This window comes from Octopus sinensis, linkage group LG1 (assembly GCF_006345805.1).
Source record: "Octopus sinensis linkage group LG1, ASM634580v1, whole genome shotgun sequence".
Taxonomy (NCBI): Eukaryota; Metazoa; Mollusca; class Cephalopoda; order Octopoda; family Octopodidae; genus Octopus; species Octopus sinensis.
Window position 1 is genome coordinate 132,101,018 of NC_042997.1, and position 20,259 is coordinate 132,121,276.

The 20,259-nt window shown below is 38.8% G+C and overlaps 1 protein-coding gene across 1 annotated transcript in view; it reads right to left on the minus strand.

Annotated features, from left to right (window-relative positions):
• Positions 1-20,259, minus strand: part of LOC115219272 (sperm-associated antigen 16 protein-like) — an 89,948-nt gene that overhangs the window by 36,680 nt on the left and 33,009 nt on the right. Inside the window, exons 8-11 of the mRNA XM_029789437.2 lie at positions 14,093-14,226; positions 7,784-7,920; positions 3,192-3,335; positions 115-215 (exon numbers count right to left, since the gene is read on the minus strand). Coding sequence (XP_029645297.2) covers positions 115-215; positions 3,192-3,335; positions 7,784-7,920; positions 14,093-14,226 — 516 coding nt within the window. The remainder of the gene's footprint in view (positions 1-114; positions 216-3,191; positions 3,336-7,783; positions 7,921-14,092; positions 14,227-20,259) is intronic.

Genomic DNA, 20,259 nt, shown 5'->3' on the forward strand with positions numbered 1-20,259 from the left:
AGAGTAAAGTTTTTCTTTCTTTTCTTTAAAAGTTGCCACTTGTGGTAAAAAGATATAAAAAAGAAAAAAGAAACCCCAGAAAATTTTGAGGTAATAGGACTTGCAATGTAATACCTCCGAGCTGATGTTCTTTAAAAGTATGTTGGCATTTGTAGTGTGAAAAGTCCCAGATTTTCACAGTTTTGTCTCCACCACATGTTGCCAGATGGTTTCCACTGAAATAAATAAGGGAGATTTTAGAAAGGGAGAAAACTCTAAGAAAAAGTTCTCAAGAAGCCAAAAAGGATATACCAGTTTAACTCTTTAGTGTTCACATTATTCTGCCAAAATTAATCCTTTTTTATCCACATTGTTTTGAACTAATCATACGTTATGTTGTAGCTTAGAGATTTTGATGAGGTAACTGTTAACTTTTAAAATGATATTGTAGGGTTGGTGTGAGAGACCAAATCTGGCCAGTTTGAACATAAAATAGGCAGAGTACTTTTGGCCGGATATGGCCGGTTTAAAAGCTAAAGGGTTAAAATATCTTGCTTTGGATCCTCAACTCACCTGTTGTAGTGATACTATTCTAACATATCATTTGTCTTGGGTGTGTAAACTTGGTCTGACTATAGTGGATTTCTTAACACTTCAGGTTTCACAATAATGGATTTCTTAACATGCAGAAAGAGAATGGGAGAGGGAGGGAGAGAGAAGAGAAGGAGAAAGAGCGGGAGAGAGGAAAAGAGTGGAAGAGAGTTAGGGGGTAGAGTGACAGAAAGAGAACTAGCCTGTATCAGACTATATCTTAAACTTATTTATTGGCCCTGAGAAAGATGAAAGACAAAGATGACCTCAGCGGCATTTGAACTCAAGAATACAGGCAGCTAGAAGGAATACTGCAAGGCACTCTAACCAATGCTTTAATGCACTAATGGCTGCAAATTTTCCACTTTGAGTATGAAAAGATAAAAAATGTAAAATGTAATGTAAAAATATAAATTTATTTTTAAGACCATTCGAGCATGGCTGATGCCAGTGCTGCTTGACCGGCTCCCATCCCGGTGGAACATAAAAAGCACCATTAATATCTGTATACATGCAAACAGAGTGGAAGCAAAGACTGAAGACTTTTGGATGATGACTTTTTAAGTATTGTTATATAAATATTTATATTAATTCGAAGATTAGATAATTAGGGTCTCATTTGTTTACAGTACAGAAATAATTGGTCATCCCATAAATAATGCGATTTTTAAAATTCTTCTTTTATTTTTCAGAATTAAGATAAACAAGGCCCTTTTTTAATCTAAAATATACTCTCCTTCATTTTCCACAATGCTCTTCCATCTATCTGGTAGACTTGCAAGATCTCTCTACTAAAATTCACTTGCCCATGACAAAAAATACTCCTCCAGTATTGTTCTGATCTTGTCTACAGAATTCATATATTTTCGTCGAAATGATTTTGAAGACAGTGAAATAGATGATAATCAGATGGGGCAATGTCCGGCAAATATGGTGGGTGGGGCATCGTTTCTCATTCAAGCTGCTCCAGCCTTTGGAATGTCATCCTTGCTGTATGTGGTCAAGCATTAACCTGATGGAAGAACATTTTTCATCTTGAAACCTAAGATGGTAATTTTTCTTCTAGTGCTGACTGAAGCCACTCAAGCTGCTCACAGTAGATCTCTTTTGTTATCATTTGATTTGGGTTTAAAAGTTCAAAGGGGACTAAATCTTCCATATACCACCAAACAGATAACAACCTCCTTTAGCCTGGGGTGCTGGTATTTCTCCTTTCCCTACCCACTGTATTTGGTGCTTGACATTTTATAGAGAACCCATTTCTTGTCACCAGTCACCATTCAGTCCAAAAAAGGTTCATTTGTGAAACATGACAGCAAAGTAGAGCACACATTCACTCTCTGCATGCAATTAGACTTGGAATATTTGTGAAGAATCCATTGATTCAATTTGCTGAATTCTCTAATGGCACGCAGGTGTCGATGGATGGTTGAATTAGCAATCCCAAGCTTCTCTGCTAGTTCTTCAACAGTTATGATGGGATTATATTCCACCAGAGTTAGCAGGATGTCTTCATCAAACACTAGAGATCTTCTAGGACCAGGCTTGTCTTCTAGGCTGTAGTTTCCAGCTCAGAATTTCTGGAACCATCATTGATACTGTCCTACGCTTATTGTCCAATCCCCATATACTGAATTAATATTCCTCACACTTACCATTGCATTGTTACCTTTATTGAATTCATGAAACAAAAGCATACTGAATATGCTCCTTTGTCACTTCCATTATAACTTTGGGAACAGAACTGTCAAAATCGAACTGCCCTCTTCAAAACTTGCACTAAGAATAAGTACAAGATAAAATTACTACCTGCTTTTATTGCAAATTAATGCAGGTAGTTTATCCTGTCTCCCTCTCACTTTTAGTTCATTCAATTGAAAAAAGTGCATTATTTATGGGATGACCCAATACATTATTATAATTTAAAGTGTGACAAGTGCATGTTGAGGAGGTCAAATACAAGAGAAACATGCCCAGAGTCATCACCATACACGCCAAAGATCAAACTCACTCCTCACTGGATTCTCCATTCAAATTTAAGCTAACTTTAGTTAAACCAAATTTTGGAGTTGTCTCCTCAACTTCTCTTGACCCAAAGTATTTATTCTGGCTCATTGTGTTCTGAGTTCAGATCCCATCAAAGCTGACTTTGGTTTAATACCATTGCTTGATCTTAAGGCGCCTTTAGTGAAGTCCATTCTGTTGTGAAATTTGTGGCTAGGTCTTCAGTTTGAGGATACTTCCCTCCAACCCTGAAAAGGATCATAGGCACTGTTTTTCTCCTGATTAGGCAATAATCAGGTATTTAAAGGGAAAAAAATTGGCAAGACAGTCAGTCACCCACTGACACTCGTTGACGCTACATTGAAGAGGCCAGGGAACAGAAGAAAGAAGACATGCACACAAAACTAGAGATGAAGACACCTCTGAAAGGGAAGGGGGCCCACCATGTCAAAACGGTAGAGGAGTAGGGGTTGAAACTGGACGTGGTTCCTCCTGATGATTTCTTGAGCTGTTGTGGTAGCAGACCACGAAACACGGTTGAAATTCCTTTAAATAAATGAATAATGAACAACATGCTGATGGCCTTACTAAGGCTGATGATGAACAGGTGTACTTACTCATCGTTAAATGCACAGTCTGCTACCCATTCAGTATGTCCTTCACCGGTCACTATCAATTCACCTGCTGGCATTGACCATAATTTCCAGGTCTTATCATCACTGGCTGTAGCGAGGAGCTTCGACTTAGGTTGGAGACACACACTACAGAGGAGGAATGGAATGAAACAGAAAGGTTTAGAGAAAAATAACCTCAAGCACAGATGTGTGGAAGACAGGTTCACTATCTAGGTTTGGACCCACAGTGTGGCGTCTTGGGTAAATTGTGAGTTGAACAATACTTTATGGGGTGAAAATATCATAGAGAAAAACTATGTGGAAGCACATTGTGTGTGTGTATTTGGGTGAATGCGTGTGTGTGTATGTGTGTCTGTGTATTTGGGTGCATGTGTGTACATGTAGGTATGTGTGCATATGTGTGTGTGTGTGTGTGCTTGTGTGTGTGTGTTTGAATGTGTATATCTGTGTGTGTGTGTGTGTATTTGGGTGCATGTGTGTACATGTAGGTATGTGTGCATATGTGTGTGTGTGTGCATGTGTGTGTATGTGTTTGAATGTGTATATCTGTGTATGTGTGTGTGTATTTGGGTGCATGTGTGTACATGTAGGTATGTGTGCATATGTGTGTGTGTGCATGTGTGTGTATGTGTTTGAATGTGTATATCTGTGTATGTGTGTGTGTATTTGGGTACATGTGTGTGCATGTGAGTATGCGTGCATATGTGTGCATGTGTGCTTGTGTATGTATGTGTTTGAATGTGTATATATGTGTATGTGTGTATGTGTGTATGTGTATTTGAGTGCATGTGTGTGCATGTGGGTGTGTGTATGTTTGTGTATGCGTTTCAATGTATATATCTGTGTGTGTTTGTGTGTATTTGGGTGCATGCTTGTACATGTGGGTGTGTATGCATATGTGTGTGTGTGTGCATGTGTGTGTGTATGTGTGAGCATGTGTGTATGTGTGTGTGTGAAGAGGAGCTTTTCAGTTACAATTTATTAAAGTATATTCTTTTGAATTGAGTCCTGTAATTTAGTGTTCCTGGTCCGTCAACAGAGATACAGGTATACATTTAAATGTATGGTGATATATATATTGGCTTCCATGCCGGTAGCACGTAAAAGGCACCCACAACACTCATGGAGTGGTTGGTGTTAGGAAGGGCATCCAGTTGTAGAAACACTGCCAGATAAGACAGGAGCCTGGTGCAGCCTCCTAGCTTCCCAGATCAAGGTTGAACTGTCCAACCCATGCTAGCATGGAAAACGGACATTAAACGATGATGATGATGATATATATATATATATTTGTATGCTTTTGATGTTCTCATTTGTAAAATGAATAAATAATATAGCATTACAATAACCGTAAGTTGATGAACAAACTGAATTTGTTACGGTAAAGATATTTCTTTACCTTCACCCATTTAATACAATAAATGAATTAATTGCATTGCTTTAAAAAACATTTGTGTATAAAAGAATCTGGGTACTTTACCAACAGTATATTGGATAATTGATATCCCATAGTGAGTTACATCCATAACCCCTATCTTACTTTGTACTATATCATCATCATCATCATTTAACGTCCGTTTTCCGCGCTAGCACGGGTTGGACGGTTCGACCGGGGTCTGGGGAGCCAAGGGCTGCCCCAGGCTCCAGTCTGATCTGGCAGTGTTTCTACAGCTGGATGCCCTTCCTAATGCCAAAAAGGAGATGTGGAACACGAGAAAGCATTTTATTTTATTATATTTTTTTCTGCATGTTTTATTGTAGAGGGTGCTCAATTTGAGCATTTGTTAAGGTTAATTTCAATAATATGTTTTTGAAATCAGAAGGGGTGTATTCTTTTAAAAAACTAGGGTGACAGATGGTTATGTGTTTTATAATTTTTATAAGTTGCCAGATCTTTCATCTACAAAGTTTATAAGGAACTAGAGATTGAAGATGGAAATGAATCACCAGTATCAAAGCATAAAAAGCATTCTAAACACTCTGAAAGCATCAGAATGCCTGAATTTATCCAGCAACTTCAACAGACCATTGATTACAATCTCAGAAGGAACAGTTAGAAATGTTGTCCACGAAAACATCAGATATGTCTTTTATGATGAGGAAAGTTCAATTTGTGAGAAAAAGCAAAAGAAAATCACTACACCAGATCTGATGGAAGCACTCCGTCGGTTACGACGATGAGGGTTCCGGTTAATCCGATCAACGGAACAGCCTGCTCGTGAAATTAACGTGTAAGTGGCTGAGCATTCCACAGACACGTGTACCCTTAACGTAGTTCTCAGGGATATTCAGCGTGACACAGAGAGTGACAAGGCCGGCCCTTTGAAATACAGGTACAACAGAAACAGGAAGTAAGAATGAGAGAAAGTTGTGGTGAAAGAGTACAGCAGGGATCACCACCATCCCTGCCGGAGCCTCATGGAGCTTTAGGTGTTTTCGCTCAATAAACACTCACAACGCCCGGTCTGGGAATCGAAACTACGATCCTACGACCGTGAGTCCGCTGCCCTAACCACTGGGCCATTGCGCCTCCACCAGATCTAAAAGGCTCTTAAACTGAAAATTCCAGCAGAAGTAGATATGAGTTGGTTTTTCTCAAGTGAGAAAAACTTCGACCAAGCTCAAAAAGTTAACAGAAGAAATGACAGATGGTTATGAGCAGACCCTTCTGAAGTTCCAAGTGTTATGCATACAAAATTTCTGCAACTGTCATGGTTTTAGGGGTTGTAAGCAATGAAGGACATGTGATGCCTCCTTACTTCTTTCCACAAGGCCTTAGAGTTAATTCTGCCACCTACATTGAGGTCCTGAAAATAATTGTTAAGCCCTGGATAGACAGTGTATGCAATAGAAGGCCATATGTGTTTTCGTAAGACTCTACACTATCACACATGGCTCTTGTAACACAGGAATGGATGGTTGAAAATTTTCATGATCACATAATCCCTAACATTTGACCTCCTAATTCCCCAGATCTCAATCCATAGGACTGTTACATGTGGAGCATTGTTGAGAGGGAGGTCAATGAACATGCCCATAACACCAAAGATTCTTTGAAAGCTGCCATAGTCAGAGTAATGTCCAAAATGAACCAGGAGCACTTGATTCAAGTATGTAGTTGATTTAGTTCTCATATAGAAGCAGTTGTTGAAGCTATAGGTGGCTTTATTGAATGACATTATAAAAAAGAAGGTTTGCTTTTATTCTCATAGCATTTCTTGATAAATAAAGTTATTATCTGTTATTATATATCTATTTTTTTTTGATAAATATAAATCTGTCCTCAAATATCTTACACACCCTGTATATATATATGAATGTATATATATATATATATATATATATATATATGTATAATAGAAATATTAAAATTACTAAGTCTCTCTAAAGGAGATTACGGCAGCGTTACTGGAAATTAATAGTTATCGCCATACTTATATGGCAGTCTTATAAATATAAGACTAAAGCTGTCGCTGATTAGCTCCAAGAGGCCACCGCCTCAAGCTAGCTATTTGACACACAACCTGCGTCCATTATAAACATTGGAGCTAATCAGCGACAGCTTTAGTCTTATAAGACTGCCATATAAGTATGGCGATAACTATTAATTCCCAGTAACACTGCCGTAATCTCCTTTAGAGAGACTTAGTAATTTTAATATTTCTATTATTGAAAACAAGTGGATGTATTCCACTGAAACTAGGTAAATAAATTCTTTGAACAGGGACAGTCAGTAGCGACACCTGCTGGGTCTGACTACGCTGCATTGATAAAGGGTAAATACCCTGAAACATGTCTGCAGCTGTCTGACTGGCAGGATGAAGCGGCTGACCTCCCCTGTTCGATGGTTTATAATGAACGCAGGTTGTGTGTCAAATAGCTAGCTTGAGGCGGTGGCCTCTTGGAGCTAATCAGCGACAGCTTTAGTCTTATATTTATAAGACTGCCATATAAGTATGGCGATAACTATTAATATATATATATATATATATAGTATTACCACACATATATATGTACAGCTGAATCTCTGTTGATTCACCAGAAACAATAAATTATATATGTATGTATACATATACATATATGTGTGTGTGTGTGTGTGTGCGTGTGTATGTATACATATGTATATATATATGTGTGTGTGTGTATGTATGAATGTTTGTATGTATTTACATACATGTATATATGGTGGTAATGATAAAGACGATGATGGGATTAATAATGATGATGATGGTGATGATGATGATGATGGGGGTGATGATGATGATGACGACGACGACGATGATGGTGATGATGACGAGGAGGATGATGATGGTAATGATGATGATGATGATGATGATGATGGTGATGATGATAATGTCGATGGTGATGATGACAATGATTTACTGACAGCTTTTGTGACACTGGAGAGAAAGTTGATTAGTATCCAACAGTGATGAGATAACACCTTCGTCTCTTTGGTCTTTGTCTGAAGCACAGACAGACAAACAGGTGTCTTCACTTACTTCTGTCTATGCAACCAACGGAACACCATTTCTCAATCGATGACAAAACTCAATAAGATACTGTTAACAAACCTGCTTATAGCATCTTTATGTCCAATATAGGTTTTGGTCAGTTTGAAACCACCGGCTCGGATAGGGTAGCTGCTCAGAGTCTTATTCATTAGCAAAAGTGGGTTTATCCTTCTGTCCGATGGAAATTTGGAGTCCTTCTGTAAACAGAAACAACAATCAGGGACACAGTATTAGAGGAGTGGGGCAGGCAGAAGTAATAGTAGTAGTAGTAACAGCAGTAGTGGTGGTGGTGGTGGTGGTGGTGGCGGTGGTGGTGTTATAGTAGCAGCAGCAGTAGTAGTTTAGCTCCAGGTCAGTCTTAGTCAAGTAGATCTGTTACTTATCAAAGATTTTCCAACCATAATCTTTCTCATTCATGCTGTTCCTTTTCAATCTTTACACCTACAACCATCATGAGAATGTGTCTTTCTTGCTCTCTCTCTCTTTCTATCTTTTCTTCTTTCTCTTTTCTTATTCTTTCCTCTATCAGCTCCTTTAACTCTACTAACTCTCATCCTGGTTCTCTCTCCCATCCCCACCAACACCTTCTCAGTTGTGTCACTTTTATTCATTCTCCTTACCAATAACCATCACATAGCTGCCTATCACACATACACACACACACACACTCTCTCTCTCTCTCTCATTCTTCCTTTATTCATTCATTCATTATTTTTTTGTATTGGTTCTCTTTTCACCCACTAGTATGGAAAAGAAACAAACAAAAGCATTGCACAATGTAAGGATGGAGTGAACATTAATAGTTTTTTCTGGGCAAAGACACTGACCAAATGGAGAGTATGCAGTGTAGAAAGGACTCGTTAGTCTTTCCAGAGACAAGACAAGCTGTCTAGTGGTGGTACTATGATAAATTGCTCCCAGCAGATTGTGTAAAGTGATTGGCAATGAGAAGAGCATCCAATCATAGACGTCACATTAAAAATGCTACATACATGCAATACATAGCCCTTAATCTTTACCTATCTAGGGGGCAATAATTCTAAACAAGGCCTAATTAAGACTGCAATGTCCTCTGTAACCCAGGACAGTAAGGGAAAGCAAACAGAAAATGATGATGATGATGGTAGTGGTGACAGTGGTGGTGAGTGATAGGGTCCATTAGTAAGCATTTAAACTGACCATATCTGGCCAAAATAATTTAGCAGTTTTATTCTTTGAACTGGATAGATTTGGCCTCTCACATTTACCCTACAAAATTATTCTACAAATAAACAATCATGTCATTGAAATCTCAAAGCTACAAGGTAAGGCATGACTAATTCATATCAATGTGTATAAATAAGCTTTACATTTTTGACAGAGTAATTTGAATGCTAAAGGGTTACTGGTTCAAGAAGGAACAAAATCAACATATATGTGTGTGTGTATATTGCTAAAATGTCTTATTGACGAGTTTCGTTTTTTCACTTTCCTGAAGAGAAGATTGCATTGTTTATACCATTTATTCTTTTGAATAATATCAGTGGAATTTTCGAAACATGTGTTGAAAGTAAAAATATTTGATTTATACCTGCATTAAACTCCATTTATTTATTCATATATTATACAAAAAATTCCACGTAAACATGAAGTTTCTACCTTTATAAACAATGAGTTACAACCTCTTTACTTGTGAGATTTTTTGCTACCCTGGTAACTATTTATTTATTTTTTCCGTGTTAATTGTTAACAAGGTAAAAATACACTCATCTATTTATATATATATCATCATCATCATCATCATCATCATCATCATCATCATCGTTTAACATCTGCTTTCAATGCTAGCATGGGTTGGATGATTTGACTGAGGACTGGCGAACCAGATGGCTGCACCAGGCTCCAATCTTGATCTGGCTGAGTTTCTACAGCTGGATGTCCTTCCTAATGCCAACCACTTTGAGAGGAATGGGGGGGGGGGGTTAAGAGGTAGAGGAAATACCAATGTATTGTAGTAGCTTCCGATTCCTCTACCTTTTACACTATGATACCTTTCTCTCTCTATCCCCACTCCTACTTTCAAATTATCTCCACTAACCACTGACCAACCTCTATCTTAATTTTTCTTTTATTTTTTTCCTTACTCCCTTTATTCATATCTTCAGGGCTTTTATTCTCTATTGTATTTTTTGTTATTTTTACTAATCTTCTTTCTTTTTTCTCTTTCATTCTTTCTTTCTCTCCTCCTTTTTCTCTCTTACTCTCTCTTTTTGTTTCATTCCTCTCTTCCTGTTTTCAATTTAACCATACTAATAAACACCCTATTTCTAGGTCAGTTTGAATATAAACCTTGAATTTGCTACACTCTATATAAATTCCCTACTGGGAATGACCAACTCTATATCTGGATGGACTCATATTAATCTCTGTTGAACTTTTGGATTTTATAATAATAATAATAATAATAATTGTGTACAGTGCTCAGGTGCACTACAACTCATCTAAAGTGTATATATAATCAGGTGTAGTTTCAGTGGATTTCGGAAAGCATGAGGGCCTTAAAGGATGCAGTGTCATGGCAGTCAACAACTGACGCAGGCAGTTTATTCCATGCTTCAGCAACTCTGAGCGTGAAAAAATGTTTCCGAAAGTCATGGGAGCTGTGTTGTTTTCTGACTTTGTAGGCATGTCCACGTGTGTTAGACACATGGAGATCAAAAAGGTGTTCAGTGTTGTTGTTGGTGAGGTGGTTGATAACTTTGTGGGTGTTCACCAAGTCCGTCGCCAGATGCCGGAGCTTCAGTGAATCCATGCCCAGGGAAACAAGGCGCTCAGAATATGGTAGGTGTCTGATGGAGGGTATGCGTTTGGTTGCACGTCTCTGGACAGATTCCAGGAGGTCAATGTTCTGAGCAAGATAGGGGTTCCAAACTGATGATGCGAATTCCAAGTGTGGTCGTACCATAGCTGTATACAGTTTTAAATAGATGGCTGGAGAGCGGCTAACAAAAGTCTTGCTGAGTGATGCCAAGACACCCTTGGCCTTCTTGACAATTTTAGAGATATGCTTTGTCCAACGCAAATCACTGCTGACAGTGATGCCCAGGTCACGCTCGCAAGAGGATTTCTTGATATCAGTGTTGTGGAGGGAGTATGTGGACGCAGGGTTTTTTCTCCCAAAATGCATGGTGGTACACTTGTCCACAGCCAGTTTCAGTTGCCAGTCTGTGATCCATTGCTGCATTGTGTCTAGGTCTGATTGCAGGAAAGAGTTGTAGACATCAGGATCTGTCCTCTTGATTTCAAGGTACAGCTTGATGTCGTCTGCATATTTCAATACTGTGGCATTCTTTAAATTGGCATCTATGTCATTAATGTATGCCACAAACAAGAGGGGACCAAGGACAGATCCCTGTGGTACACCCGATGACATCTCATATGGTGTAGAATGCTGTCCTAGAACTGTGACTACTTCCTTTCAGCTGAGAATGAAGGGTTTCAACCAGTTAAAAAGGTCATCCCTCACACCCATTGCAGAGAGTTTCACCATAAGCCTTTTGTGTGGCACAGAGTTGAAAGCCTTAGCAAAGTCAAGGTAGACAACATCCACCCATGAGCCACTGTCAGTGATCTGAGTAATGTCCTCAAGGAACTCGACAAGCTGATCACTGCAGCTGGAGTTAGGGACAAATCCATATTGTAAGGGTCGGATGAGACTGTGAGAGCTCCAGAAGTTCCAGAGTGTTTCTCTGACACACGATTCCATCAGTTTTGCAATACAGCTAGTGAGACAGACTGGGCGATAGTTGACAGGTGATGTGCGGTCGCCCTTTTTGAACAGAGGAATGACACTGGCAGTTTTCCACTGCTCCGGAGTAGCACCATTGTTGAGACAGTACTGGAAGAAAATAGAAAGCTGGTGTAAAAGGAAGTACCTGCCAAGTTTGAGAAACAGGTATGTAACTCCATCGAGACCAGGGGAGGCATAGTTGCGCTTATTTTGAAGGTGACGTCGCAGCATTGCAGGTGTAAATTCCATAGTTGTTATGGAATTTTCTGTTAGAGATGGTGAAGATGGTACATTTTGACTTTCAACAGTGAATATGTTTGCATAGCACTCGGCAATGAGTTCTGCGCATTCCTTGGGGTCGTCAGTGATCTGGTTTGTGTGAGGGTTGCAAAGAGGGCCCAGTGGAGAGTGGTCTCTGCTTCGAATGCACATATTTCCAGAAAACCTTGCTGTCAGGATTGGCTGCTATGCACTGTTCAAATTCAAGCACTGCTTTTTTTGTCACTTGCTTGAGATGGTTGGAAGATTTATTCCGCTTCTTCCTGTTGGTGTCTGATTTATGCAACTTGTATTCCCGTTCAGCAGTCCGACGTTCCTTCCTGGCAAGTCGGACCGCTGAAGTTTCCCAAATTGCCCTTTTGGGGCGGTTCTTCTTTTTCTGTTTACGTGGCACTGATGCTGCACATGCTGCCCATATTGAGTCCAGGATACTCTGGAGTATAGTATTCACATCTCCAGAGTTGTAGAATTCACGCCAGTTTGGGTGCTGTAGTTCAGTGTGGTACAGGTTCCAATCTGCTCTCTTCCAATTGAAGGAAGCAGATTGGAGATGGTTCAGGTTTTTGTTGTTGCCCGCAAGAGCCAAATTGGCGATGATCATAGCATGATCAGAGTCACCTAGAGGTTCCTTCGTAGTGCAATTGATAACCGCTTCAGGAGTTGTGGTGAAGAGCAGGTCCAAGGTGTTGTCGCCTCTTGTTGGAGAGGTGACTACTTGTGACCAGTTTGAGTCCAGTACAAGCTCAACAAAATCGTTTGCACTCTGTGGTCAATGGAAGGTTTCCCAATTGATCTCAGGATGATTGAAATTGCCTGCAATAAAAACATAAGTGGCTGTTTTCCTGGCAGCAGCTCGGAGGATATCGCAAAGCTGTGTGTCTTGATGGTAATTTGGGGGACGATAAACAACACCAAGCAGGAGTGTTGACATGGTCATACATACGTCACAGAAAAAAACTTCTTCTTGTGATTTGTTCAAATCGGCACAAGGAATTACCGAAAAATTTGAACGAACGTAGACCATCATCCTTTTACTCAAAGGATATTGGAATATTACACATATATACCATTATGCCTATAAAACGGATTTACGAATTCAATACCAATACATATCTTTCATCTATTTTCTTTCCTCCACCTCACTCTCTATTTTGTATCACATCGAAACTAACTATGACTTAATTTTCCTCTCACACCGTCTCCAACGAAAGGATATTATTAATTAATATCCTAGAAACAGCTGTAAGACCTTCTATCTATAAATGCTCTAATAATTATACAGCCTTCGTTTTTTATCTCATTACACAAAAAATGTTTATAAGTACACGCTGACATAGAACCAACGTTGAACCTTTTATTCGCAATATTACCGAATCTGGAACTTAATCTGGAACTTAACTATGGTCTGTCTATAGCACTTATTCAGCATTACCTGATACCTTTGGGACTCAATGACACCATTATCTCTTATAACCTCAACTTCTTGCTAATATATATATACATATATATATATGACTGGCTTCCTCACACCTTCCATCAACAAAATTCGCTGGGCTTAAGCAAAAGACACTTGTTTGAGGTTCTGCACAGTAAGACTGAACCTGCAACCACATGGTTGTGAAGCAAACTTCTTACCCACATAGCCATACCTGTGCCTATATTCATAATACTTATTTGAATGGGATTACATTGCATAAACTCAAACTTAGATCTGTCATCGGCCCTAAGACTCATGAGTCTCACAAGACTCATAAGACTCACTGGACCCTATTTTCAGGAAATATAAGTAACAGAATACAATATGTCCTACTGAATGGAATGTTGGTCTGTCACAGGGTCAGTGACCCCAGCTATTGCTGGAACTCAATTTACAGCCAAGTAAACTGAAGTTTAAAGGGAAATTTCACAAGACAGTCAATCGCCCACTGACACTCATTGACGCTACATCGAAGAGGCCAGGGAAAGAAGAAAGAAGACATGCACCCAACACCAGAGCTGAAGCCACCTCCAAAAGGGAGGGCCCCCGCCATGTCAAAACGGTAGAGGAGCAGGGGGCTGAAACTGGATGTGGTTCCTCCTGATGATGTCTTGAACTAACTGGATCCTATAAAGGAGCTGTTGTGGTAGCAGGCCACGAAACATGGTTGAAATTCCTCCGCAGTGAAGTGTCTTGCTCAAGAACTCAATGCATTAACTGGTGCAGAAATTAAACCATGATCTTATGATCATGGGTGCAACGCTCTGACCACTAGGCTATGAACCTTCACCTTTGACATTGCATAGAATTGAAGAAAGATAAGCAAATATGGAAGTGAACCTACCTTAAGCTCTCTTGTAAAGCTGCGAGTAAAAGACTTCTCCCTTTCTTCTGCCAGTTTTCTTTGTGTTGGCCCCATGCCTTTCTCATCCAATATCACTCTACCTTTACCACAAGGATGTGTAGTTATGTATGGTTCTGTCAAAATATCAAAGCTAAATTAAATATACGTTTAACTATATTTTCTGAATTTTTCTGTTTTATTATAATTCATCCCACCCACACATACAAACACATATAAACACATACACACATACACATAGATATGCACGCATACACACACATATGCATACACATACGTATGCACACACAAGCAATCACACACATCTCAATATCCATAAACATATGTATGATGAACTTCACTACTGTTTCTATCTACCATTTCCACTTACAAGGCATTGATTGGCCCAGGGTTAGAAGAGAAGAAAATTACTTAAAGCAATTTGGACCAATTCCAAATGAGAAACGATGTTCTAAAGAATCAAGAATTCTCCAGAACTGACATGTCGTGAAAGATCAGACACTAAGCATGCATTAAACTTGCAAAAACCAATGAAGTGCAGCAGTCATTTAGTTGTTGCACAGAAACCAGTCTCCCGAATCTAAGTATTCCATTCTTGTGTTATTTGATAAATTTAGCCATGTATTTCCAATGATATTGAGGTCTACTTCATTAGTTGTTACACATGTGGGATAAGGTTGGGCAACTGCTGTGCTGATGATGTCCGCTGAGGCAAAGATGCATCAGCACAACTATTTTATATATGTATGTGTACAGGTACCATCTTCATCATTATAATTTAACGTGACTAGCTGGTAGAAATGTTAGCATGCCGGGCAGTATTTCGTCTACCGCTACGTTCTGAGTTCAAATTCCGCCGAGGTTGACTTTGCCTTTCATCCTTTCGGGGTCGATTAAATAAGTACAAGTTTCACACTGGGGTCGATATAATTGACTTAATCTGTTTGTCTGTCTTTGTTCATCCCCTCTGTGTTTAGCCCCTTGTGGGTAGTAAACAAATAAATTTAACGTCTGGCTGGCATGTTGGCATGAGTTGGACAGTTCATGATCCAACATGTTGGAAGACTCTCATGTTCAAGTGTTTGGCATGGTTTCTAAGGCTGGGTGTTCTTCCTGACACCAACCTACAGAGTGCAATAGATACCTTTTTTCGTGGTACCAGCCCTTGTGGGTGTCACCATGTAAATCATTTCTTCCTCCACAGACATATATTCATGCATGCATGCATACATGTAAGACTAGTAGAAAGAGGCATATTAAAAATGTGCAAGAATGATATTTGTTACACTCAGGTAAGGGAGCAATACAATGAAATGGATGCAAAATGGATAAAGAATAAGTTAAGGAATTTTAAAACGGTGCTATTCTAGCAATAAAAAAATAAACTTCAGAATAAAATATTTCAAACACCTTTATCTTTTTTAAATTCTTTCCTTCATCTGATGAAAAGATGATAAAAAAAAAATTATTAATTTATAAAATAAGAATTTATACAAATAATAAAAGTATTAGCACATAAATCCATAAAATTATAAAAAATATAATTTTTTAAAAGTGGTCTCAGTAACCAATATTGGGTTTAAAAAATGGATTCGAAACAAAACAGGTTAAAAATGGTGAAGGAAAAATAAAACAAAATGGACAAAAAATAAATTTATAAATAATCAAACGTGAAGTGATAGGAATCAGAATAAAGTAAAAGGAATTGGTGTTGATAGAATATTGATCTGCTAACCAAAATACTATGGAGTAAAGCATGGTGGTGCTGCTAAAATGTATGTGCAGTGCATTGGGTGCAACAAAATTTCTTCAGATGAAAAGTGGTAAAAGTTTTTCACAGTGTTTTCATCCAGTCAAAAGCAAAACTGATATTAGGTTAAGGTGGTTCATACAGAGGTAAACGGTATTTTGGTGCATGCTTGCAAGGATTGAATAGCTCTCACCTTAGAATTAAGCTGCTGAAATTTTGTTGCAAGAAGAGCCATTTTCTCAGTTTGGCATAACTGGCAATAAAGCCGAGATGTGAAGCTTCCTCGGTGATATGACTTTGTGTAGCACAGGATGGACCAAGTAATTCTGAACGTGTGTGTTCAGTTGTCTTTCTGATAAGCCATATACACTTTGATAAAGCTGCCCTACAGCATCTTTGAGCATTAATGAAGGAATGCCTATGTTTGTTGGTCTGCGATTTGAAGCTATTTTTGGTGAATCTGTTATAGGACTTCAGTGAAGAGTTGTCTGTTAGTCTGTCAATTGTCTATTTGTCTATTTATCCATCTACATATTCAGTCATCTATCTTGCTGGTTAGAAGCCTATGTCTGTGTACATACTTATCCAACTGTCTGTCTATCTGTCTGTTTGTTGATAGGTCTATCTGTTTGCCTGTCTGTCTATCTTTCTATCTGTCTGTCTGTCTGTCTGTCTGTTAGTCTATCTATCTGTCTGTCTATCTTTCTATCTGTCTGTCTGTCTGTTAATCTATCTATCTATCTATCTATCTATCTATCTATCTATCTATCTATCTATCTATCTATCTATCTATCTATCTATCTGTCTGTCTCTATCTATCTATCTATCTGTCTGTCTGTCTCTATCTATCTATCTATCTATCTATCTATCTATCTATCTCTATCTATCTATCTATCTATCTATCTGTCTGTCTGTCTGTCTATATATGCACCTATCCATCTTCCTATCTACATCTCTAACTATCCATCTACAGCCCAACTTATCTCTGTCAATTCATCTATCAACACATTCAAACATTAAGACTTAAACTAGAAAAAAGAAAACACACACACAAAAACACCTCTTGCTCTTGTCTTCTCTATTCTAATAGTTTTTGACATTACATAATTTTGTTATATCAGTTTTTTGCACTGCTATGAACCAAATTTGACATCAAATACACCCTACCCCTATGCTTAAACCTGTTGCTTGAGGTACATCATGCACTGGGGTTTCTTTCAGTCTTGATAAACATAAAAGAAGTAAAAATGGTTTTAACCAGTAACCGAAGCTGGGTCATACAGGGAGCCTCTATGTGGTCCCTGAGCCTTCTAGAAACAGCAGCCAAATTTTGCCTAAATTACATTCACTGTCTTAAAAAATGGGAATGACAGATTAGATGATATAGCATTAAATACCCCTAAATAGATGAGGTTGACGTCATTAGAATGCTTTTGATCATAAATCAGTTTGATCACGACTGATTTAAGATTAAACAGCATCATAATTATCATTATTATTGTGCCGTAATAAGGCGGTGAATTGGCAGAATTTTTAACATGCTGGGAAAAATGCTTGGCAGCATTTTGCTTGTGTTTATGTTTTGAGTTCAACTTCCACCGAGTTTGACATTGCCTTTCATCCTTCTGGGGTTAATGAAATAAGTACCAACTGAGCTCTGGGGTCAATGTAATGTAATTGACTAGTATCCACCTCCCCAACTCCCTCAAAATTTCAGGCTGTGTGCCCATACAAAAAAGGATTATTGCTGTGTTATAATCCTCCTCCTACTCCTCCTACTCCACCACCACCACCACCCCTCCTCCTCCTCATCATCATCCTCCTCCTCCTCATCATCATCATTGTCATCATCACTAACACTGGTACCAACAGCAGTGCTACCACCCCTATTGGCCCTGTGCATCTGCTGCACACGAAAGCTATCTTCTAGGTTAATCTTCCTTTGATGTTGCTGCACCTCTTATGCATCCATAGCTTACACTGGGTACATCTTATGGAGTTTCTACTTACACCTTTTCTACAGATCAAGCAGGGCCACCTACCTGAGGGGGTGTGTGATGAGTTCGCCTTCCTACTTACTATAACTTTGGTCTTACACACACATGTATGTATGAGCGTGTGTGTGTATGTGTGTATGTGTGTGTGTTACTTTTGCTAAATATTAATATATATATATATATATATATATACATATATACATGCATACATACGTATGCACGTCCGTACATACATACCTACATACATATATACATACATATTTATAGACATACATGGTATGTATATACACAATAGGTTTCTCTACAGTTTCCATTCCATTCAAGAAGTATGGGTTAATCTGGGGCAATGATAGAAGACACTTGTCCAAGCTGCTGTGCTGTGGTACCAAACCTAGAACCACATGGTAGCGAACCAAACTTCTTAACCACACATCCATATCTTCCCCTCTATTCCAATAAGCTACCCCACCATATCAAATAGACCATACATGCCCCACCTCCGCTCCCCATCCAGCTGTTTGAAGACTTCCACATTCAGTGCTTATTTCTCACAACTATTGAAACTCCGATGTGTGGCAGCTGATTTGGCAGACACCCATGAAATTATTAACCATCTTACAAATAATAACTATGAGCACCTTTTCAAACTCCACCTGTCTAACACCCGTGGACATGTTTACAAAGTCAGAAAACAGCTCCCATGACTTTCGGAAACATTTTTTCACTCTAAGAGTTGCTGAAGTATGGAACAAACTGCCGACATCAGTTGTTAGTTGTCGGAGCACTGCATCGTTCAAAACTTCCATGCTTCCTGAGATTCGCCAACACTACACCTATTTCTTTATTACCCACAAGGGGCTAAACACAGAGGGGACAAACAAGGACAGACATAGGTATTAAGTCGATTACATCGACCCCAGTGCGTAACTGGTACTTAATTTATCGACTCCAAAAGGATGAAAGGCAAAGTCAACCTCGGCGGAATTTGAACTCACAACGTAACGCAGACGAAATACCGCTAAGCATTTCGCCCGGCATGCTAACGTTTCTGCCAGCTCGCCGCCAACACTACACCTGATTTTCTTCCCTCCATACGCACGCAAGCATGTATCTGACTCATACACTGTTCCCTTACCAGACATTTGTACATTACTGCATATGCTTTATATGCACTTTCGACGAGTTGTGGTGCATCTGAGCACTGTATACAATAATTTCATTATTATTATTATTATTATACAGCATCAAATTTCCCAGGCAAGCTTCATGTTGCTTGCCATTTTCAAATGGAGAGAGAGAGAGACAGAGAGAAAAACACCTTTTGCTGCCAACAGAGTTAAAAGGCTCCTGAACTTTAACACTTTCCTACTCTAGCTACAATACTTTCGCTATATTTTATAGAAGCTAGTAAATGATATCAGTTATTACAATCAGTCATCCCAATAAAAGATGTAAGCTTTATATAATTCATGATGACCATGGGGATAGATTAAATAATTATTAAATCATTAAGACAATGGAAGTATAACGAAGTGTCTCATTAGAAATTAGAATAATGTCATACTGATGGTGATAAAATATTTACCTTCTCTCTCTGAAATGAATGCCATGAAATAGTAACATATTAAATGCAAACATACCATTATTAACCTCACTAACTGTCCCAAAGGTTGCACAGCTCTGTTGATAACATGTTCATATGATCCAACAAGACAGCCTCTTTACAGTCATTTGATTTGCTAGACATAGCAGCTAAGCAACTATTAAATTACACTCAACTATCTTAAAATGAAGTCCATATTAGATAATGTAATTCAAGTAACCAATAAAATAATGGTATCACTCTCTTTTCTTTTACTTGTTTTAGTCATTTGACTGTGGCCATGTTGGAGCACAGCCTTTTAGCTGAGCAAATCGACCTCAGGACTTATTCTTTGGAAGCCTAGTACTTATTCTATCGGTCTCTTTTGCTGAACTGCTACGTTACGCAGATGTAAGCACACCAGCATCGGTTGTCAAGTGATGTTGGGGAGGGGTAGGGGTACAAACACAGACACACAAACATATAAACACACACACACACATATATATATATATTCATATATACGATGGGCTTCTTTCAGTTTCTGTCTACCAAATCCACTCACAAGGCTTTGGTCGGCCCGAGGCTATAGTAGAAGACACTTGCCCAAGATGCCATGCAGTGAGACTGAATCCGGAACCATGTGGTTGGTAAGCAACCTATTTACCACACAGCCACTCCTGCACTTGGTCAAAGTTCGAATGTCTTTGATCATAAGTCTTGCTCAATCAGGGCTGACCTAGGGTTAAACAACAATAGCAACAATATCTTAAGATGCTCTCGGACACCAACATCATTAGTAGAGAAGGTAAGAAGATAT